Consider the following 24,108-nt stretch of genomic DNA (forward strand, 5'->3'; position numbering starts at 1 on the left):
ATCTGCCCAAGCTGACCCCAGGGCACACAAAGGCCCATGCCGTAGCTTTGGCCCGGGTCATAGCACCCAGGGGGAGGGGGTGCAGCAGGTGTCTTGCTGCCAGCCGTGTGCCCCTCCGGGCCCGTCCCCAGCCCTGGCCTCAGCCAGTCATGCCCGTTATCCTGAGCCCACAGAGGGATCAGCTTTGAGATCTGTGTGCCTCTCTTTTGTCAACACCAGGATGGCTGCAGTCACATGACAAGAGTGACCAGCTGGACTTCTAGGCCAGCCTACCAGGTGCTGGGGGCAGGGAAGGGGACACTGCAGGTTGGAGGATAGTGCCTTCTGAGGTTTGCTTGGAGATTCTTCTAACGCTCCCTGTTCTGGGGCCACCACCATCTGCCCCAGGGACACCTCACTGCTGCTTATCCAACTGCCTGCTGTGTCCTCCTTTGGGGACTGACACTGATGGGCCCCGAGCTGCTGAGGCTGCCAGACCACACATCAGCAGCCCGTCTTGCGGCTGGGTCTTCTGAGAGGAGTTGGCATCAGCCCAGGACAGAGGCGGGCGGCCTGGTCACAGCCACCCCTGGGAGGCTCTGGAGGGAAGGACACCTAGGCTCCAGGGAGGCCAGGAGGCCAGGCACCTTAAACATGCCCTGAAGCCTCGCTCACCTCTATGGAGCATGTGACATGGTGATGTGACGGGGATTCATTCAGGCTGTGTGTGTACATGTGCACGTTGTGTGTGATCTAATACTACCCCCACCACTGGGAGCCACAAGGACCCCGTCTGCCTCGTTCCTGGCTGCTTCTCTAGAGCCTAGGACGAAGGCTGGCACACGGTGGGGCTCAGGAAACATCTGCGACCTGAATGCGACAGCACGGGGTGGGGACTCCGGAATGGCATCATAAGGCTGACGGGCCTCTCCCCAGAAAAGCTACGCTTTAACTGGCGACGGTCATTTTTTTTAAAAGAAAGAAACAATCACTTAAAGTCTCTGGAAATTGTCCTAAGGCATGCAGTAGACGGAGAAACCTTCATTCAAGAAGATCTACCAGATTTTCACAAAAATGAGTCTGTAGTGTTTGAGCAATGATCCACCTTTTACCCTCTGTGGTATGATAAGAAATACATATATCTGGTCTTTGTCCCTGGTTGTTGGGACAGTGCTCCTAAGGCCCTTGGAACTTCCTGAGTGATAGGAGCCTTTGCTGTACATAATAAGCCGCCATTAACCATACCTGAGCTTACACTAATGAGGTGACACGTTGGGACAGACAGCTCCAGGGTGGTTGCTCACCAGAAGACCAAGCACGTAATTAGAGCATTAGAATGTCTAGCTTTCTCCTCCCAACCTGCAGGGAGGGGAGAGGTGCTGGAGACTGAGTGGCCAACGATTTGATCAATCAGGCCTACGTAAGGAAACCTCCGTAAAAACCCCCAGACAGTGGAGTTCAGGGGCTCAGACAGGGTCTGGGCTGGTGAACACGTCAAGGTGCCCCCACCTTGCTTCCTGCATCCTTTCCGTTTGGCGGTTCCTGAGTTGTATTCCTTATAATAAACCGGCGACAGTAAGTAAAGTGCTTTCCTGAGTTCTGCAAGTCATTCTAGCAAATTCTCAAACCTGAGAGGGGGTCGAGGGAAGCTCTGAATTTGCAGTTGTCCAGGCAGAAGTGTGGGTGGTCTGGGCACCCCACCGGTGGCTGGCATCTGCAGGGGGCAGCCTCGTGGGGCCGATCCCCTGACCTGCAGGGTCTGTGCCAACTCTGGGCAGTTACTGTTAGTTGAAGGGAATTGTTTGTTAATCTAAAATAATCAAAAGCAGGGCCAAATCTAGTTCAAAGAGAATTTATTCCAACACAAAGGCTGAGGACGGCCCTGCCCAGGAAGCAATGAATCCAGAGGACGGAAGTCGGCGTCCCAAGTGTGGAGGTTTGGGGTTGCTTATGTAGACAAGCTTAGGGAACTTTGACAGAATTTCACATCCTTCTGTGTAGGGCTTAATGCATAGTTACAACAATCTGACCAGTCGAGGTGGTCCTTTTCTTTTGGGAAAGGTATATTTAACATTCCACATTGAAGATGTAACAGTCACAGGGGCTTGTCGTGTGCCCTCAGCATTAGGCACAGGACAAGAAAGGAGGCAGGTAATCTACAAAAAATATCAGCAATTGGAGGAAGGAGGCCTGGTCTCTGGTCTTCCCTAGTCGCTTACAGAACAAGAACCATGAGCAAGAGAGTCAAGCTATAATCTAAGAAGCAGAATTGCAAAACACGCTGTGTGACTCAGACCATAGTTACCCCTCTCTCACAGCTTATTGCTTTTGGGGTTCCAACAGCTTTAAAATTTTATTTATTTTCACATGTTGGGCACCCAGCTGGTGTCAGAGAATTGGAAAATTGGTGTGAGGAGTGGCACGTATTTGGTGTCAGAAAAAAATCATACACCTGCCCTCCCCCCACCTCCCACCAGTTCCGTGTTGCTGGAATTTTACGTGGGGTGCTGTACTCTGGGCAGGTGTGGCCGAAAAGGCAGGGATCCCTCACCTCCCACCTCCTGGTCTGCGTCTCCATTTGCCCCTGGGAGGGGCAGGCTGCTAGCCTTGCTCCACACTGCCCCGGCCCCTCATTCCAGCAGGTACAGCAGACAGGACTTCCCCACACAGGCCGACCTGGAGGGAGGAAGCTCTACTGCAGGTGTGGCAGGTTGACAATACTGGGACCCTGGTGGCTCCACCCCAGCTGGCTTATAGAGTGGAGGTTCCGCCCCAGGAGGGGCTAAGACCAGAGGCTGCCACACCCCGGTGCTCACTTGCAGAGCAGGGTGTGGCTCCAGGAAAAGCAGGTCCCGCCCCCAGCCTGGGTGCAGCGGTGGTGGGTTGTGCTCTGGGGAAAGGCAGGCTGAAAAGACAGGGAGCCCCACAGCTCCGCCAAGGGGACTATTTTTATTTGGATCAGAGCTTCAAACATTCTATGTCTAAGGGCTGTCAAAAGACAAAATACAACAAATTTAAATATCTTGATTGGCTTTTATTTGCGATTCTACAATTGGGCAACACCTCGTTCTATACGACAGGATGGTGTTACAGTGAGCTGGGCACAGGGGGTTGGTTATACAGACAGAGAAGGCCGAGGACAGTGGAAATGGAACAAAAAGCAGATTGGTTGTTTCCAACTACTTTCCTTGCACAGGTTAAAGCAAAGGGGACGTCCTTCCCAAGCCAGCTAAAACCGGCTCTAAACTCTCACTCTCCTGATTCCACGGAAGGTCAGATAAACTTAGTTTCCGCTTGGCGCGTGGAACCTCCGCACGAGTGGCTCCATTTTGGTTTGGCCGGTTGGGCCTGAGTGCAGGGGCTCAGTCCAAACCAATGACCTCCTGTAAATTTTATTTAACAATTTCCCCCTTTGGGTCAGGCTCCAACCTTGGGGACAGTGTGACCACAGAACTCAGGGCATCAGTGCTGCTGTCAATTGCCACCACGCTGGGTTTCCCATCTCAGCACAGTAGTCACAGATTACAGCGTGTCATGATCATGCATTTCTTCGGATTTTTGTCAGTCCAGACGGGAAGAGATCATTTGACATTAACAGATGGCTGTATGCAAACATTTAAAACCTGGGAGAGAAGACAGTGCACCAGGGAGACTATTATTACGACTACGTGGAGAGTAATACCTAGAGTTCGGAGCGTGCCCCTTAGCCAGTGTCCCCATGAACCCAACTAGCTAAAATCAAATAGATCAAGGACTGAGCTAGATGAGGAGTCCACCCATTTTAACTAAGTAGTCTGCTAATTTTTACAACCGAGTCTCTACAATACCAGATGTCTTTATCCCTGCGTAGCAGGAAGTGTCAGCAACTGCAGATTCCTCCCTGCTCTGGTAGTAGATAATCTAGAGTCCCATGACTGAATTAAGTTAAATCAGGGAGTGAGAGCAAATAGATCTAGAAATCTGACTCTATGTTATAAAGGGACCACGAGTCTAATCTGAACAACAGTTGTGTATCTAACATTTCATTAGGTTACCTGCAGAAGCTACTAATCGTGGAATTCTAGCTACAGTGAAGGAGGTAGGCATACCAAGGAAAAATTAAGAGGTAAGAATTTCATTACAATAAGGAGTCCTCTTCTCACATCTTGGGAAACGCCATCCATAGCATGTAGTTATCAACTTCTCATCCTGGTTTGCAGTTTGAATGTCTCTGGCTGCGGCATCAACTGTTCTGAGAACTCCCTGTGTGGCCCACACATCAGGTAGGAGACTTGTGCCATGAAATTTACATCAAGTTGTGCAGCTTTGGTGTATAGGGCTTCAGACAGAGTGGTTATGGTTCTTAGTGATTCAATGGGAGAAAATTGGATTGGAAGACCCTAGAAGAATTCAGGATCCAGTCCAGTGTAGACGTAGCTAATAAAAACTTGAAGACAATAAACAGGGCTACAATCTATTAATAATAACATGTGCACTATAGATTTTCTTCTGAAATGTAATTTTTCTCTCTTCAGTCATCCCCATTTCTGCCAAAGATAATCACAGGAAGATTAGTTTGTCTGTAAAATAAGTGTAGTCTCATTAAACTCAGCCTGATGATGTATGTATGGCGAGAATAATGATTGACCATATATAGGCTCTTTTTAAGTTTGCTTTGCTGGAACTTTTGACAAGGAATGTCGAGCTGGACTTTTTAAAAATCTTAATGCCAAGAACCCAAACGAAGGCAGATCATTTATAGATACTGCCTGCAGTATCTATAAATTCATTCTGTGTACATCATTCTCAAATATGACATCCCAGGCAAAGCCTTGGTAATGTAACCAGTGTTTCCAACTGTGTCCTGTTAGAACAGATTCTTTTTTGTTTTTTTTTTTCTGTTTTTGAGACAGAGTCTCACTCCGTTGCCTGGGCTAGAGTGCTGGGGTGTCAGCCTAGCTCACAGCAACCTCAAACTCCTGGGCTCAAGCAATCCTTCTGCCTCAGCCTCCCGAGTAGCTGGGACTTCAGGCATGTGCCACCACACTGGCTAATTTTTTCCATTTTTAGTAGAGACGGGGTCTTGCTCGCTCTTGCTCAGGTTGGTCTGGAACTCTTGACCTCAAGCGATTCTCCCGACTCGGCCTCCCAGAGTGCTAGGATTACAGGTGTGAGCCACCGTGCCCGGCTGAGAACAGATTCTTATTAAACTTATGCAGATAACTATATTGCCATAAAAATAAGAATATTCATGAATAGTTTCCAAATTCTAGAGGGATCAGGTAGGGAGAAAAAGTAAGTGTTTCAATTTTTATTTACAAACGTATACTTTACTGAATTGTTAAAAGTTGTAGATAGCTTAAGAGAAAAAAATTCTTTAAATCTAGAAAATAAAACATTTAGGGAACCAGCAACATTGCAAATAAAAAGTCATTACAAATTATCACATCAGTTCACTTCATCCTATGTAATTAATTTTTGTTCTGCTTGATCTTGGTTAGCAGTTGCATGAAGCCATCAATTTCTTCATTAGAGCTCTGGAAATGCTCACCCCTTCCAGTGATATGATCTTAAAGTAACCTGTATTTGTCAGCATCCTTGCCATCTTTTCCATGGATTTTTTTGAAGACCCGGCACTTTAGGGTTATAGTTGTTTACAAGGAGCTTTCAGAAAAAGCATTAGGATAGAGCAATTAACTGTGGCTAAGACTTAAAACACCCAGGGTTAAAGATCTGATGAGAGTTCATTATAACCAACAATTGACAAGGAGATTTGATTATTTCTGTGGCATAATGTTTTGACATGATAACCAAAATTATGACTGATAACATTAAATTTCTAGGAATTTCATAGTTTCTAGAACACATGTAATAACACATCCATACAAACTTAGCTCAAAGAAGATTGGACATAATTTCTTTTTTTGAGACAGAGCCTCACTCTTTCACCCCAGCTAAAGTGCAGTGGTGTCATCACAGCTCACTATAACCTCAAACTCCTGGGCTCAAGCAATCCTCCGGCCTCAGCCTCCTGAGTAGCTGGGACTACAGGTGCACACCACCATGCCTGGCTAATTTTTTCTATTTTTAGTAGAGACAGGATCTTTCTGTTTCTCAGACTGGTCTCACATTCCTGACCTCAAGCAGTCCTCCCCTCCACCCTGGCCTCCCACAGTGCTAGGGTTACAGGTGTGAGCCATCTCGCCCAGCCATGCTCAACTGATTTTCAACAAGGGCTGCATGACAATTTAGTAGGGCAAAGAATACTTTTTAAATAAATAGTGCGGGAGTAACTGGATAGCCACATACAAAAGAATAAAATTGAATTCCTATCTCACGCCGTACACAAAATTAAGTCAGCATTGATCACAGACCTAAATGTAAGAGCTATAGCTATAAAAATCTTAGAAAACATAGGAGTAAATCTTCATGACTTTGGCTTAGATGATAATTTTATAAATATGTCACCATAGCACAAGCAACAAAAGACAAAATAGGTACGTTTGACTTCATCAAAATTACAAACTTTTTGGCATCAAAGGGAACCATAAAGAAAGTGAAAAGACAACTACAGAACAGGAGAAAACATTTGCAAATCATATATCTGATAAGGGACTTATGTCCAGAATACATAAACAACTTACAACTCAACAATAAAGCAAATAATTTAAAAATGGGCAAAGGATATGAATAGTTTCCAAAGAAGATACAGAAATGGCACATTCAATAAGCAATAAGCACATTAAAAGATGCTCAACATCGTCAGTCATTAGGGAAATACAAATCACAACCACACTAGGATACTCCTCCACCCCCACTAGAATGGCCATAATAAAAATGACAAATCATAACAAGTGTTGTCAGGGATGTGGATAAGTTGGAACCCTCACTGCTAGGAATGCAAAATGGTGCAGCCACTTTGAAAATAATTTGGCAGTTCCTCAAAGAGTTAACATACATGATCCAGCAATTCCACCCCTACGTATACACTCAGGAGAAATGAAAACATGCATCCACAAAAAACTTTGTACATGAATGTTGTGTGCAGCACAATTCATAATAGCTAAAATGTGAAAACAACCCAAATGGCCATGAACGGATGAATGGATAAACAATATGTGGTATATTTATATGATTAGAATATTATTTGACAATCAAAAGCAATAAAGACTGATCCATGCTATGAAATAAATGAACCTTCAAAACATTCTGCTAAGTGAAAGGAGGCAGTCACAAAAGGCCACAGGTTGTAATTCCATTTATATGTAGTGTTGCGAAAAGGCAAATCCGTAGGGACAAAAAGCAGATTAGTGATTTCCAGGGGCTGGGAGGGAGTGGGTAAGGGGGAGTGGAGGGAACCTGCTAATGGATATGGGATGTCTTTTTCTTATTTTGATTTATTATTTTTTTATCCACTGGTGAGTCATATGGATGTGGGATTTCTTTTAGGGTTGATGAAAATGTTTTAAGATTAGATATGGTGATATTTGCACAACCTTGTATATGTTGCACAATATACAACAAAAATTGAGTTACAAACATTAAATGGGTGAATTTAAAGGTACATACAAATATATCTCAATAAAGCTGTCAAAAAGCCCAGCATGGAGGCAGCCTGTAGATGGCGTCTGCATCTCAGTCCACCCCTCACCAGCACTGGAACCTTGGGCAAGTGGCTTTCCCTGAGTCTCAGTGTTTCCATTTGGGAACAGGGTGCTGGGTCATAGGGTGACCAAGAGGGACCTGTGAGAACACAAAGCATGTGTAACAGGCTCCTGTAAAAAGCCCAGCACCTGGTGCCTGATGACTTCACAACAAATGGCCACTGTGACAACAATCATGATGATTTGACAGTTTAGATGAAGATGTAAACAATCCAATTTTTGAAGAATTCAAATAGATTGGACATTTTAGAGGGAAATGAATGGAGTGTTCAGGTTCATCAGTGCTGAGATGAAGAACCCAGCTTCCTTCCTCAGCAGGGCAGGCATTCCTGGCCCCGGGGCTGGAGCCTGTCTAGCTGCAAAACATCTGACTCTTGATTGGGTGCCTTTATTCATTCATTCATTCCCTTTCCTTTTTCAACTAATAGACTCCATCTCTTTTTCCCTTATTAAATTGAGTGGCCTTGTTTGTATTGGGGAAGGTGTTAATCAGATGTGAACGCAAATAGCAGAGTTACACCTGTGACTTGGTGCTGTGAGGGGAAGGTGCAAAGAGCTCCAAGAGCATGAGGAACAGCTTCTATCATGGATTCCATCACGGAGATGCTAGACTTGGAGGAGAAGATGTTACCTGGTGGGGTGGGGAGGTGGGATGTGCAAAGAGAGTGCAAAGGCCCTGAGGCAGGGGAAAGCCCCTCAAGTTTGATGAAGGCCAGAGAAGCTGCAGCTTGGGGAGGAGAAAGCAGGCAACAGCGAGGCCAGTGAGACAGCTGGGCCAGACCACATGAGCTTCCCAGACCAGAGAAGGAGCAGCCTATTATTCCATGAGCAGTGGGAATACAGGTTCCAAGTTGCATGTGAAAGATCTCCCCAGTTTCATGAGGTGAAGGATTGGAGCAGGGTGAGGGAGTAACCTGTTAGAAGGCCAGCATGGCCACTCCCGAGTGACAATTATAACTTTTACTATGTGCTAGGCATTGTCCTAAGGGCTCTGCATAGATGATCATATTCAATCCTCACAGCAGTCCTATATGGGAGGCACTTATTAATATATTATTCTCATTATATTGACGTGAAAATTGAGGTTTAAGTAACTCCTCTGGGTCACACAGGTAAGTCATTAGTCTAATCCAGGCCCCACTCCAAAGCCCTGGTAACCCTTAGGCAGTAAACAATGAGAATTAAAAGTGCCCGTTCTCCTAGGAAGAGACTGATCGATTGTTCTGAGGCTACGGTAATAGGTACCCACCAGAACCAATTCTAAACTCGGTGATCAATGAATGACACTTCAGTAAACGCCCCGGAAAGCCAGCCAGTCAGCAACTGCTTTCCTCCAGGAGCCCCGCCTCCACACCAGAGCCAACCAATCCCTAGACAGTGCGCCTTGCCGCAGTCCCCCAATCCCGGGAGGCCCGGCTGCCCCGCGCCCTCGCAGGCAGCAGGTGTCTCCCAAGCGCAGCAGGCCGTACGCATCTGAATCCCGCTGCTCTGGTTTCAGGGATGGCAAGCGGCGGCCCGTCCTGGGTCACACTGTTAAGCGCCGATGTTAAGGCTCAGGTCCTTAGGCAGGTTCCGCTTTGGTTGGGGAGCGTGGGCCGCCGGGCAGAAGGCGCTCTCAGGCAGCCCCAGGCAAGTCCTGCCGGGCCAGAGCCACCTCTTCCTAAGGGAGCGGCGGTGTCCCCACCTGCCGGGGTCACTCAGGCGTTTTGGCTTCTGCAAGACTCCAGTAAGTGCGCCTTGTGGGAAACCGCTCATGGTCGCAGGGACAGCTCCTTTAGGCCATCCCTTGTGTCACTGTGTTGGCGTGGCTCTCCTAAGGGGCCAAGATGCCTGCTCAGCTCTGAGCAACCCAGGCAAGGGCTGTGACCTGAAGAGGGCGAGGGGACATCTCTCTTGTTCTTTCTGGGTCTCTTGTTCACAGCAAAGGAGCCCCTTCCAGAAGCCCCTCGATCCTGGCGAATTGCCCATGCTGGTGCCCCAACCAGTCCCTGGCCAGGGGCACGAGTCGGAAGGGACTGGCTTGAGGAAGCTGGGTCAGGGTGGGGGGTGGCTCACTGAACAGCCCAGGTTCCCTAAGGAGAAAGAAGGGAGCACGGCTGTTGGGTGGGCAGCCCAGAGTGTGCCTACTAAAGTGGCAATCGGAGTCAACTGAGCACACACAGCCCACTAACATTACATTAAGTTTGGAAAAGAAAAGATTCATCAAAAATTTTTTAAATAAAAAATACACACATGAATCTAGATCAGAACAGTTTCCTATCAGCCACAGGGAGGGTATTGTTTGCAGCTGTTCACTCAGGGCAGGGTATTCATCTGGATCAATGACTTGAATAGCAGGTCCGTTCATTTCGGTTTGTTTTACTCTTCATTTCCGCCGAATTGGAACATTGTAACACCCGGGAAATGACAGAATGTGCCAGGGAATTCTTGATATTCAGATCAAACACGACTCTGAGTGATGAAATATGCTCTGTTCTGTCACACATTAGGTTGGTAAGTATATCACACACTTAAAAGCTGGAAGGTAGAATGTTTGATTTGGGAGGTAGCTGCAAATTAAAGCCTGTATCAGTTACCTTTGCTGCATAACAAGCTACCCTGAAATGTAGTGGCTTAACACAACAATTATTTACTGAGCTCATGATTTGCTGGGTGGGGGGGGGTCTTCTGGTGTAGCCGCTGCTTGTCTGTCTAAGCTGGGCTCACCAGTACAGCCACCTGGCAGGTGGGCTGGGGGCCAGCTGGTCACTCACATGTCTAGTGTAGCCTGCTGTGGCTGGGGCAGTGGAGGGACAGCCTCTCGTCACCAGGCAGACCAGCCCAGCTTGCTCACAAGAGTAGAAGCTGCTTGGCCTGTTCAGGTCTGCCTGGGCTTGGAACTGGCACAAGTTCACTCTTGCCACATTGATCAAAGCAGGTCACAGTAGTTGAGGAACACAGGGTTGTGTTTCCCCAGGAGCATGTTTATTCTTTTTTCCTCTGGCTTGGTGGGGGCCCATCATCACCATCACCATCATCAGGGACCGAGCACTTACTGTGCTGCGCATGAGCCGGGCCCAGCTTCCCTCTTCCACAGGCTGTGACAAAGTCCCTTGGCAAAGTCATGTGGAAAGGGACTGAGAGTGGATTTGACCCAGGTCGCCTGATGCCGAGCTCTGTGTTCCGAGCCACTCTGCTTTCTGCCTCCCCAGGAACAAATGCCTGTTGTCATTCTGAGGAGGGTGTACAGGCCCCTCAGCGGGCTCTGCTGAGACCCCCACCCTGGCCCAGGGCCTCTGAAAGGCAGAGTGACCAGCTGCAGCCCATGGGCCTGTCTTGGTGTCAGGATGGCTCAGTCAGTGATCCAGGCTTCGGGCTGTTCTGAAATTCCCTGCCCCTCCAGGGATACTTAACGCCATTGGGGATGTTTTGGAGGAATGGGCTGCAGGCGCCGTCTGTGCTGTGTGACGCAAGAGGACCAGGACTTGGCCAGGAGCACAAGGGGCCATGCTCATTTGCTCTTGGGTAGCAGCAAGGCCAGAATGAGAGGGTGACATGAAAGCCTGGGCAGAAGATAGAAACAACCAGGGAGACTAGAAAGCCACCTCCAGGGGCCTGGAGGGACAGATGTCCCTGGGAAGAAGCAGCAAACTACTGACTTTGCTTTAATGTAAATTCCGTTCAGAACAATTTAGAATTTAAAAGTTCCAATCTTAGATCTCATTCCAAGGCATTTGGGTCACTAGTGAAGTAACTACTGATGTGACACAGTGGGTGTCTGCTGCTCCCCAGAGGAGTGAGCTTTGTGAGTTTCTGCATCTCTCTGAGCCTCAGCTTCCTCATCTGTAAAATGGGAGAAGAACCACCTAACAGACAAGGTACATGAGGGGCCTGGCATGGTCACTAAGTGGTCACCATCATCATTACCTCCTCATGAGGTGTGTCTCGCCAGACCACAGCAGGGCTGGGGTGGAGTGGATTCCACCCCTGGCCTGGCATTATCAGGCTTCTCAGTGCTGTGACGGACACCAGGATTTGAAGGAGTGACAGGGGACAAAAAAGTAGAAACAGAAGTTTCTACAAAGAGCCCCTCCCCCTGGGCCCAGCATTCCAGCAGGTTTCCTGTGTGGCCGAGACCCTTACCTAAGGGTCCACTTTGCCAGCTGGGCCAACCTCATCACAGTCTCCCTGGGTCACAAGCAGGTTCCAAAACAAGCAGGACACGCACCAGCTTGCAACCTGAAGAGAAGGTCACTACACATGTGGGCTGGATGTCCTTCCTGTGTGGCAGCAGGCACACAGGACAGCAATGACACTGAGGAAGTGATCTCACTGCATGCCCTGAGTATGCTTGAGTAGGGAGCATCCGCAGAGACAGAGCCCTGAGGGTCTGCGCCAGGGGCCCCACAGAGGAGAACTGGGCGGTGGGAGAACTGCCTCCGCTCTAGGCAATGCTCTGGTGCTGCTACAGGCCCAAGACAAGCTTCGTGGATTGTCCCCAAATGTGAGACAGCGACTAATACAAGTGATGGTGACTTGGACCTGGGGTCCGAGCTGGAGCTGGGGGTGGCCGGCCCCTCTGCAGTGACTACTGTGGGACTTTCTCCTTCTGCTCTCCAGAGTAAGAACAGACCAGGAGGCCCCCTGGACACCGTGAAGGGACACTGACTTCTGATTTCTTTATTTATTAGACTCAAGTGCTTTAGTACAGAACGGTACAGAGATGATACATGTTTGTGCTTCAATACTTTCAAACATTGAGATTCTGATAATTTCAAGATAAACAAGTTTCAAGACAGACTAGCTTTTTTAAAATATCCTTTTGATAAATTATTTTTATATAAATAACAGAGGGAAACCAACTTGTTGGACAAACAAGGTCCCGAAGCACGAGCACTGTTTGGTCCGAGGGAGGGGACAAACGAGCAGAGGGAGAAAGAAACAAACCAACGCAAGCGCCTACAGTTCTGTCCTACGGAAATAAGGTATCTTAGGAGGGAGGGAGACAGAGGGGAGAGACCTGAAAACTCATCTGAGTGCAAAGGGGAGATCTCAAAGCCTTGAGGAGAGAACACCACGATGCATCTAACAGGAGGGCGGGGACAGACCGAGGAAGGCGGCGCGGAGCTAGCATACACCACGGTTGCAACACGGCACGAGACGCGTAATATACACACAGGCTGCGGGAGGCCAAGGGCAGCGAGGGGCTGGGCAGGGGACATTTTTTGTGACTTCCACTGTCATTATATTTCGAGACAACAGCAGCAGAACAAACGGTGTGCTCACCACTGGAGTTCAGAACTGCTGAGTCTTGAGGATGAGACATCCTTCTTGCATTTGTTTCTTTAATTTTTGCATTAGAGCTAAGTTTTTATACAGCTAAGTTTTTATACAGAGAATAAAATAATCATTTTCTCTTACAAGCACGATAACATATGACCCCACACTACACAAAATAAAGTATTATGAAGTATCTTAAACTGAGGATAATCTGACAAAAGTTGCTTGCAGAGTAGGCACAGGGTCTGCATAAATCCAACAGGCTGCTCTTCAGGCTAAGAACCTTCTCCACAGCCAAGGGCCCTCTAGACACGTCTGTTCTAGTCCGTTCCTGACCCTTGAACTAAGGTTGACCCTACTAAGGAAACTGAGCTGTTAGGGGTAACACCTGGGGAGGGAGGGCTCTGGTCAAGAGATCAGGCCTAACTGCTTTTCCAGAAGAGGCAAAGGTCTCCGGTGGGAGTTTGCTTTTTTCTTGTCTAGGCAATGTGATGCTGACTGGAGAGAGACTTCCCTTGGGATCCCAGTACTGTGGACACACGCCAGGGAGGGAGCAGGGACAGGATGTGGAGGAGGGGACACCAGCCTGGCTTCACAAGGACACCCCAGCCCCCAACCACAGCCATACCACCAAGGACATGCCCACCAGGGACATGCTGCTGGGAAAAGCCTATTCTTTTTTTTTTTTTTGAGACAGAGTCTCGCTGTGTTGCCCGGGCTAGAGTGAGTGCCGTGGCATCAGCCTAGCTCACAGCAACCTCAAACTCCTGGGCTCAAGCGATCCTCCTGCCTCAGCCTCCCGGGTAGCTGGGACTACAGGCATGTGCCACCATGCCCGGCTAATTTTTTCTATATATATATTTTAGTTGGCCAGAGAATTTCTTTCTATTTTTTAGTAGAGACGGGGTCTCGCTCTTGCTCAGGCTGGTCTCGAACTCCTGACCTTGAGCGATCCACCCGCCTCGGCCTCCCAGAGTGCTAGGATTACAGGCGTGAGCCACCGCGCCCGGCCGAAGAGGCCTATTCTTTAACTCTCACGAGGTGTCCCCTGATGGTCACTTCCAGCTGGTCTGGATGGGAGCAGGTACCGAGGGGTAGGACTAGAGTGAAGACAACAGATCAATCCTCAGTGTGAAATACTCCAGGAACACAGACATCTCTACGATGCCCAACGAGAACAGGAACAATCCAAAACCAGTTTTTAAAAACACTCAAACTTCTACCTTTCCATACTCAAGCAATTTGCACATGTCGCATAGGGTTATGTACAAGGTCACAGAATCATAAATAACGGGGAGAAGGTGTCCATTCACTCTAAACAGTTCAAAAACTTCTCCTGCAGTGCGTCATTTGCACATGAACCTCTCCTTTTAGGATATATATATAAGATACTCTTTTTAAAAAACACAATGCATTATTTCTTTTGTTTCAAACTAGAAGAGGGCATCATTAAACAAGAGAACGCAGTGGCAACAGTGCTGGCCAGGACGTGCAGGGCTGGGGAGGCGACAGACAGAGAGTCAGCAAAGTAAGAGGGGCTGGTAGGGAGCTGCAGAGCACTTCGGGGAGAGGGTGTGTTTGGAGGGGCAGCTTATTTTTTTAACTGCTTATTTCTTCATCTGTTTTATTCAGTTTCTTCAGCGTGTCCAGCAGTTTCTGTGGGGTGAGAATGTGCGTGGATCCTGGGGAGGCAGAGAAGACAGTGAGCCAGCCAGTCCTGAGTGCAGACATGTCCCCTCCTGCTCCTCCACTCCCAATGGCACCATCCCCCCCCCCAACCCTGGACGGGGTCTAGTGGAAGCAGGGAGGGGGCTGGGGGTTGGGGCTTGTGGCTCTGTCACAATGGGCCTGGGCAACATGTGGGGTCCCAGGCTGTACCAAGGAGTGAGCCACCTCTCCATCAGGGCCCAGAGCCATCTGCTAGGTGATGGGGCAGCTGCATTTCTAACTCTCTCTTGAACTCAAGGTGAAGCCAGGGAGTAAATTCCAAACATGGCAGGGAGAAAGGTTGCAAATGGGGCTGGGGCTGGTAGGGGGACATGGTGCCTGGTAGAGAGGAAGCTGATGGGCAAAACCCCAGGGGAGTCACTGACCTCTGGGAACTGAGTGGCTGCCCTGGTGGGTGGGACCTCAGGCGTGAGAGGGAAAGGGCCGGGGGACCTGAGGCCTTACCTTGCAGAGACCGCACATTGTAAGAGATTAGAAATGCTTGCAAAAATTTAAGCTAATGGAATATAGATATACGTCTACTGCAAAAATAAAAAAATAAAAAATAAATAAATGAAGGCCTTTTTCATAAGGAGAGAGAGATCTAATAAGTGCAGTAAAAAAAGATGCATGGATTGTGTGGTTTTTGGACATGGACTTGATCAAACAGAAGAGAGGTGACTGGGGTGGTGTGTGAGTGAGCATGAGGCCCGCACGCATGCATGCAGCAGTGGGCTTCAAAGAAAGGTCCTGGCGGGAGAGAAGAACTAAACAAAAGAGACCCGTACTTGAAAATGTGCCTCCCTGGAGAGGTGGGCAGGGGATGGGCCTTCGTGGGAGTTAGGAAGTGGAGACCACCAGATGCCAGTTTCCATCCCAAGGGCAGGCAAAAGAAGGCTTTGGCTGGCTCATTGGGCATGACTCCAATACCAGGGTCCCTATGCCTTTGACACTACTTGCTCAGCTGACCCGGGACTGCTGGACCATGGGCCTTCCTGGTCAGTCCAGACCAGCAGAGAACTTGTAAAGCCCTCACTAGCTCAAGGGGCTTTTTCCAACATCCCGTTCTCTGCAGTTCAAGACCCAGCTGCCCACTCGCCGCTCTGAGGAATCAGAGTATCCCTGGCTACTTCCCAGGGACACTAAGCACAATGCCCTGAGCAGGCAGCCTGCACCAGCCCCTGTGCTCAAAAGCAGACTCGTCATTCTGCCGACCTTAGGCTCCTCAAGCACATGTGACACAGGTTTCAGGAGTGTGTCCCTGGGCGCTGTTATAGCACCCCTTTCTCCTGAAGTCCACTCATTCCTGTGACCTTGCCAATCTTCCTACTAGTCCTAAAGGAGGTCAAAGGCTTCTGTGCAAATGAGGGAAAAGGGCAGAAATGTTATGAGGTTTGCCTCAGTTCTGAAGAGTGAACCATCGCCAGGATGAGGGCCTTCCCAATCTCAACTCGACACAGCCCGTGAGTCTAGACAGACACTGAAAGACGGCTTCTCATACAGGGTGTGGTTTGGCTTGGGGGCTTCCTAGTTAAAGGCAACAACAACCAGGGCACATGCTGGAGAAAACAGCACCTAACGCCCTCATCCCTGGCCATCCAACTGAGTTCTGGGAAACAAGAAGGTAGACTCCATTTAGAGGAAAAATCAGAAGGGGTTCTTCTGCACAGCTGCCTGCCTGCCCCAAAGTGCTCCCTACCCTTGCTTGTATGCAAATTCAGGATTTGGGGGAGGCCAGGGGATCCATGTTCTAGAAGTGTCTGATATTATCTGATCACTGACCATCAGTATTCCCAGTCTTGAGTTAAGAAGAAAAATTCTAGGACTGAGTGTTGGAGACAATCAGCAAGGCCTCTAAGACTCGTAGCAACAGTCATGTTTTTGGGCTGTCACCTGTGCTCTTTAAAGGGACCAGACTAGTTGGCATTAATCCAAATCACCTGAAAGCCAATTCCTAACACTCAATAATCTGTATTGTTTCAGTAACGTTGGTCAAGCTTTTCACCACCATGAACACTGCAAGTTGAGCTGGCGAGTCCCTAACCCACATTTTGCATGTGTTCTCATTGTGGATCCACAGGTAGCTGCCCACACTGGTCTTCCAGGACAGGGCAGCAAGTGGGCTCTATTGCTTGGAGGGGCTTTTGTTTTTTTTTTTTTTGAGACAGAGTCTCACTTTGTTGCTTGGGCTAGAGTGCCACGGCATCAGCCTAGCTTACAGCAACCTCAAACTCCTGGGCTCAAGCAATCCTCCTGCCTCAGCCTCCCGAGTAGCTGGGACTACACGCATGTGCCACCATGCCCGGCTAATTTTTTCTATATATATTTTTAGCTGTCCATATAATTTCTTTCTATTTTTAGTAGAGACGAGGTCTCACTCTTGCTCAGGCTGGTCTCGAACTCCTGAGCTCAAACAATCCACCTGCCTCGGCCTCCCAGAGTGCTAGGATTACAGGCGTGAGCCACTGCGCCCAGCCTCTGAGGGGCCTTTTTAGTCCACATAACTGGAAGATATGAAATGTGAACAGCGGTCCCCAAAAACTAAATTGAGGCCTTGCCAAATGACTGTCTACATGTTTTCAAAGCTGTGGGCCAGACACAGCAAGCTCTGATAGGTCAAAATCCTTTCTACACTGACAGAATCTGAAAAATCAAGAGTTCTTACAGACTACTGGTCTCGCCGCTGCTGAATTTGGCTGAAACAGATCTACTGACTCAGAATACCTGGGGTGGTGCCAGAGAATGTGTAAGTTTAAGAGCAACCCCGGTGAGTATGATATTCAGCCAGGTTTGGAAAGCAGAGATCTGGCCACTCTTCCCATCCTACAGATGGGAAAAATGCAGAATAAAGGCCAGGCCAGTCGGGTATCTGCTCAGGGTGGGAGATGGCACAGCCAGGCCCAGGCCTCTGGGCTCTCGATTCTGGGCACCTGTGGCCCTGTTGGTGGGGGGGGGGTGGCCAGGCGGGGTGGGATGAACAAGTGGATGCTTGAATAGGAGTGGGCAACAGGTAGACTGTGAATTCAGATTCAAATCTGAATCCCAGTGAAGAAGGAAACCTACCTGACGCCAATCTGGAATGAAACTAACTATTCAATATAAAACCATGAAAACTTTCTCCCAAATGGTCGATGTAATGTAATGGCTCTAATCCAGCCTTTTAGTTCTCTCTCGTTTGCTTCTGACAGCCTCTTGGACACTCCCCAATGATTGGTACTTTTAACATAAACCAACTGGAGCACAGAGGTAAAAATCTAATCAAAAGAATTCATTTCTTAGAAAATTTGGAAGGATGATTAGTGGGATTAAGATGAGACTTGGTGTTGCCCAGTCCCTGGGAGCCTCAGCTACAAGAGGGAGCAGAGGCCAGAGTGAGGCACTACCACCCATGCGTCTGCTGGGAACACTCGCATTCACTGCTGGGCAGGAAAACCCATCCTTTCTTAAGGGAGAAGTTGCCACAATACGGGTATTTAGGAGAAAACACAGCTCTCTAAGGTTCTGCATTGTTCTGTACTTCAGCCACTTGCACGATTACCACAGAAGCGAGCAAATCAGGTTTCAATCTGCTTCTGACCTCACTGGTATGAGGGCTCTGTGCCTCACTTCTTCTTAACTGAACTCTCTAAAATCCAACACTGCCCAGCAAATTATTTCAGAAGCCAAGAATATACAACCAGAGCCTATTTGTTCTCCTTCTGTTCTGATGGCAGCTGAGACCCCCACTGCTCATCGAATATAAAACAAAGGAATATACTCTGCGAAGGAGACGTTTCTGAAGCAGGAAACCCCAGAATTAATCCCAGCAGGAGCCCTTAGGGTTTGGGTTTGTGATTCTTTCAGATCCTACAAGTGGTCTGCGATTACTGTAGTCTCGATTGAGCATTTATTTGTCCTTCTAGAAGTCTTAAAATACATCTTGTAGCAAAGGCTGTCCACCTACCTGCCATATGCACACAGAACCAGATGTCTCTGATTAACAACCTATCAAGGTGCTTCCAAGGAATGATTTTTTGTTTTTTTTTAAACAATTGCTTTTATTTACCATCCATGGCCTTGCTTTCTAGGGGAAAGCAAGCCCAGGCAGGATAGCAGCTGTAGCCCAGGGCCATTACCAGGTATACTTTTCTCACTCCCAGCTACTTGCTGTCCCTTAGCACACTGCTGCACTGGAGTATGCCATCCCCTGCCAAGGAACGGAGGGGGAGGAGATAAATTGTGTGGCCTCCTGTTCTTACCTTTAGGGCACAGCAGCATTTTCTTTATATAAACAAGCACACTTCTGACGTTATCTAGCCAAGGCTCTGAGGGGCCATTCCCCTGAGGTTCACCAGAAAGCGAGAGTGGATAGTATTGTATGGTTTGAGGCACAAACCTGAATCACTGAATTTACAGACTGTCGGAGCTCACAAGTCCCGGGGGCATTGTGATCTGGCCTCCCTGTGCAGGTATGCTAAGGCCCAGAGAGTGGGGGTGACATCCTACAGCCATGCAGGTGCTCATGGAGGAGCTGGGGTGGAGGCCAGTCCTTCTGGCTGTGAGTCCAGGTCTCTCTCCACTGCTCACAGGGGACTCATACTCCATGACTCACCGGGCCACATCTCAGCTCAGGTGAAGGGGCATTTTCAGGGTCCACTGTTAATGGTGTATACAAAGTCAGGTACACAAAATGTGGCCTCAACACAGAATGTGTAACAAAGCTAAGGAATTGCTAACACTATGATGGAGTAGATTGGCATCAGCCTGCCATTTAAACACAGTATAGGAATTTCCCAACATATATGAAAGATGGGAAGAAAGAGGAAGAAATGAGGATGGTTTTGAAGGACAAAAATTTGGATAGTCTACCAAACAGACAATGGGTTCCTGGATAACAAACTTGATGGGAGAGAGAAGATGCTCTTTAAAACCACACAGAGTGCCAAGAAAAGATTTCCACTAAAAGGGTCTCAGACATTACCAAGAGACTTCAGTGAGAGAGAGGGGTGTGACTACTCAACTCTTCAAAGGACCCACAGGAGAATTAAATGGAATACAATTACTGAAAGAGCAAATGACTGTTAAGTGCCGTTTTCTGCAGAGGAACATGAGAAAAAAGCTCTTCCCACTGAGGACTGGAGTTCCCCAGCACATGGTGGCTTGTGACCCAATCACCCTTTAGAACTTGTGCCTGTCCTAGGAAAAAGCTAGTCACACATCTAACTATTATTGACCTGGGTCTATTCCGATGCTCCTTTCCAAGCTTTCCTCACAATGGGCACCCGTGGGCGTCTCCACCAGATGCCTGCCTTCTTGGACCCGGACTTCCCTGAACACCCGCTGGCCTCAGTCTCAAGCTCTCATGCCTTGTCATAACCGGGACACTCTACATTCCCAGGGGGGACCCATAAATTCACCCCTGGGCCAACAGGCTTGGGCACTGTGCCTCAGGCATCACTCAACTCCAGCTCCCTCTCTGAGGACTATTCGTAGCAGTCACCATCATTTTTGGTTTAAACCCAGCGGCCTGCACCCGTCTGGCTGAGCAGCGAGTAACCGAAGGCATGAGTGAGCTGGCACGTCAGAGCCCGGGGGGGTTGTGGCAGGATTGTGAAGGCAGCATTGGACACATTTTCAATTGGTGTTAAGAACTGCAAGCATTTTCTTGTTAAAAGAAAATCAAATAAATAATAAACTAAAAAGGGAAAAATAAAGAAAAAGAGTGACGGAATAACCAAAGAAAACCCTTCAGAGTGGAAGAGTTTCTTTTCTGAAATAAGCTGCTTTTACTTTGTTTCTTTGGCTCTCACTCCATTGTTGGAGCCTGATCCTCAAAAGATACCCTAGAGGACTCCCTGAAGTCGGGGTGTCTCAGGTCCATGAGAAATTTGGTGGGAGTAAGAATATGAGTAGAACCTGCGGGAGAACAGAGGCCAGCTGACTGCTTGAACAAAGGTACGTTACAGGAACATGCCAACTTAGGCCTACATTTTACGCAGCCAATGAGGTATGAGAAAGCAAGACGAACACGCACGCACATACAGCACACACACAGGCGGCAAGGCGGCTGGCATGCACGCAGCAGGTGAGGCCACACAGCGGACGTCAGCTGTCTGCCAAGGCCCCTCCATGAATCTGCATGGGCAACTTCACACCCCCATGTCTCCACCTCCCACAGGGGACCTCCTATCAGGTCCACAAATGAAGAGGAAAATTTACACCCAAAGCCTGGCTAGGACAGCTTCTGCCCAGGAAAGCTGTGTTTGGGCCCAGAATTATCCCAATTATCCAACACATTCATGCAGCAAATATGCAAGCAGGGAACAGAGGGCTTTGTCACTGGGGCCTACATAACAACAGGAAAAAAAAATTACAGAGAAAACTGGTGACCGGACAAAGGAAGCTTGAGGGGGCTGGGAGGGGATGTATAATCTCCCCACTGGACTCGGGTGTCAAGAAGCTGGGTTGGCAGCCTCAGGTCGATCTTGGTAAACCCAGAACAGTCATATGTACTAGTCTATGGAGACTGCTTGCTTGGATAGTTTTGGGGACACTGTGACTTGGTCACCCTACTTTGGAGGTATAAAACTGATACTTGTTACCGAGATAATGACTGTGCCTGGGATTATGACCCGTAGTGTGCACCTGCGAGAAGTGGCGGGGCGGGGGGGTGGGGGGGCGGTCAGAGAAGCCTCCCAGCTGGGGCAGCTCAAGGCCTCTACTCATACCAGCTCATGTGTGAATGGTCTGAGAGGCAATCCTTAGGCCCTGGAGGGTATAATTTCCCCCGGGTGCAGAGCACACCCCCTTCCAAAGGGAGACCAAGAACCCCCCCTCACGCCTCACTCAGCATGAACATGCTCCCACTGAGGGCAGAGCCCAGCCAGGACAGTGTATGTAACAGCCTCTTGCCAGACGGTGTCGGAAGGGACCCCTGCACAGGCAGGCGCCACTCTGTTTCTTTAAAGGTAAGACAGGACAAAAAGGAAGGCATCTGGAGAAAGCAAGATTTTTCTTAGCTAACTCTTCCTCTTCCAGCCCTAAAAATTATATTAATAGAAGCTGCTAAAGGCGTGAAAAAGGAGAAAAGCCTCCTACTGCATTAAACCAGCTCCCATGAGTTGCTTACTCTCCTTTGGGAAACTAACAGGACATATGAGAAAGGGTATGGCAGACCTAGAAGGTGGTAGGAACTAGTGCAGGGACCTGAGCAGAGCCCAGCAGCCAAGCTGGGAGGTTTCAGTCAGTATCTGCTCACAAACTGTCTGTCCATCTCCACCTGGGTGGAGGAGGAGGGTGATAAACTACCCACTATCCACTGTGCGTTCCTGGGCGTGAGGCCCAGTGACAGGAAACTGGTAAATCTCATCTCAGACAGAGTTCAAGGCTGTAAGTGTGTGCCACTAACCCCAAGTTGTTCGGCAAGCAAATGGCAGCTTGGAGAGTTGAGTCACTTGCTCAAGGTGACCCCACTGGGCAGTAGCAGGGCATAAATTGGAGCCTGAGCCAGGTGGACTCTCTGATCAGGCACAGATCATGGTGTTGCCTTTCAACAGGAGACACAGTAGGGCACATGTGAGGAGAGAACCCTCTGCTCCTTAGCTTCTGCCATCCACAGTTTCCTAGAGACTAAGTTTTGCAGGGGCAACAGAGAGTCTAAGACAGACCGCAACACCAAAGCGTGGAATGGAGTCAAAGTGCGATGAGGCAGCTCTTTCCTCTAGAAAGCGTGTGGACTCACCTATCAGCACCTCCCACTTTCCACTGGCTTGGGTCACCTCGTAAGCACAGCGCATTTCATTCAGGCTCACGCCCCCAAGGATGAAAATGATGAGGCGGGGGCCACTGCGGTACTCCCCTGGGGCCTTATTCTTATGCCAGTGCCCATAGCGGGCGCTGAGGGGAGAGAGAGAGAGAGAAAGAGAAAGAAATTACGTTTATCTTACAGTATCTAGTGCTTCATACCTCAGTGGCTTGTTTACACCTGTGCCCAAAACAGAATAGATGCTTAGTAAGTGTTGGCTGAATTTAACTGCAATGCATTTTTTTTAATAGAGATGGATCTCACTCTGTTGCCCAAGCTGGAGTGCAGTGGTGCAATCATAGCTCACTGCAGCCTTGAACTCCGGGGCTGAAGTGATCCTCCTGCCTCAGCCTTCTGAGTAGCTGGGACTACAGGCGCATACCGCCATGCCCAGCTGAGGTCACCAAAGCAATGCAATTTTCAAGTGGCTTGGCTGCTGGGAGAAGAATCACTATGGGTGCCTGTGCTGTGACCTTGTCACTCTCTAAGAAACACACAGGCAACAGACAGGCTCTGTTCAGCTCTAGATGTTTGACATGTCAAGTTCAGCAGCTTTACCCGGTAGGATGCTCATTCAGGCGTCTACTCCAGATTATGCACGTCTCTGAGCCTGTTGGGGTCACTGCTGGCAGTGCACAGTGATGACAGGGTCTAAGATCTGCCTTCAGGCTGGCACACTGACTCCCTGAATAAACATACCGAGTGTGTGCCTCTCGTGGGACAGGACCTCCCCAGCACTGCTTCCAGGGGAGACACAGACCTTGCCCACCAAGAAGTTGCAGTGTAATGGGGTGGGTGAGGAGAATGAAGCGGGTTCGCTATGATGAAGAGCTCAGTACCATGGGGCTTAACACGAGGGAGCCAGGGAGCCCTGTCCAGGATCACTGCAGAGGCTTTTCGTGGCACTGAGCTGCCCCCTGAGAAACACAGCATAGCCAGGGAAGAAGCGGTGGGGCTGCTCCTGGAGAGGCCTCCCTGTGTCCCTGGGCTCCCCTCACCAGGTCTTTACCTTTGACTCAGAGACAGGGAGAAATGGATTGCCTTTAGGCAAAGAAAACAGGAAAAATACAACAAAGGGGGCAAGTATCCTCTGACCACTGAAATGCTTTGCCCTTCCTCCTGACTTATGAGAGCATTATAGTTGCTTTCTAAATCTGGAAGGCACCAAGGGGACTGTCTGAGCCAACAGAGAATCTCACATTCACTTTCTTTCCGTGGGCAATCATTTGATATTCTGTGATGACGACCAGCCTGGCTGGCACAATACTTGGGATTCTGTATTTTACTTCAAGTTTGGCAATAAACATCTCACCTCTGCTGCCATCAGAGGGGCTGTACAGTGACACAGGATGCCACCGCAGGTTGCTTGGCCCAGGGCCAGGAAAAGGCAAAAAGTAAAGACAGAAAGAGGAGGAGCGGCCGGGCGCAGTGGCCCACGCCTGTAATCCTAGCACTCTGGGAGGCCGAGGCAGGAGGATTGCTCAAGGTCAGAAGTTCGAGACCAGCCTGAGCAAGAGCGAGACCCTGTCTCTACTAAAAAATAGAAAGAAATGATTTGGACAGCTAAAAATATATATAGAAAAAATTAGACAGGTGTCGCATGCCTGTAGTCCCAGCTACTCGGGAGGCTGAGGCAGAAGGATTGCTTGAGCCCAGGAGTTTGAGGTTGCTATGAGCTGGGCTGACCCCACGGCACTCTAGCCTGGGCAACAGAGCGAGACTCTGTCTCAAAAAAAA

At 48.8% G+C, this 24,108-nt stretch overlaps 1 protein-coding gene across 1 annotated transcript in view; it reads right to left on the reverse strand.

Annotated features, from left to right (window-relative positions):
• Nucleotides 1-14,275: 14,275 nt before the first annotated feature.
• STXBP1 (syntaxin binding protein 1) overlaps nt 14,276-24,108 on the reverse strand; it is a 66,329-nt gene continuing 56,496 nt past the window's right edge. The window contains exons 18-19 of the mRNA XM_045563379.1: nt 22,309-22,463; nt 14,276-14,563 (exon numbers count right to left, since the gene is read on the reverse strand). Coding sequence (XP_045419335.1) covers nt 14,481-14,563; nt 22,309-22,463 — 238 coding nt within the window. The 3' untranslated portion in view covers nt 14,276-14,480. The remainder of the gene's footprint in view (nt 14,564-22,308; nt 22,464-24,108) is intronic.

This window comes from Lemur catta, chromosome 10 (genome assembly GCF_020740605.2).
Source record: "Lemur catta isolate mLemCat1 chromosome 10, mLemCat1.pri, whole genome shotgun sequence".
NCBI classification, from domain to species: Eukaryota; Metazoa; Chordata; class Mammalia; order Primates; family Lemuridae; genus Lemur; species Lemur catta.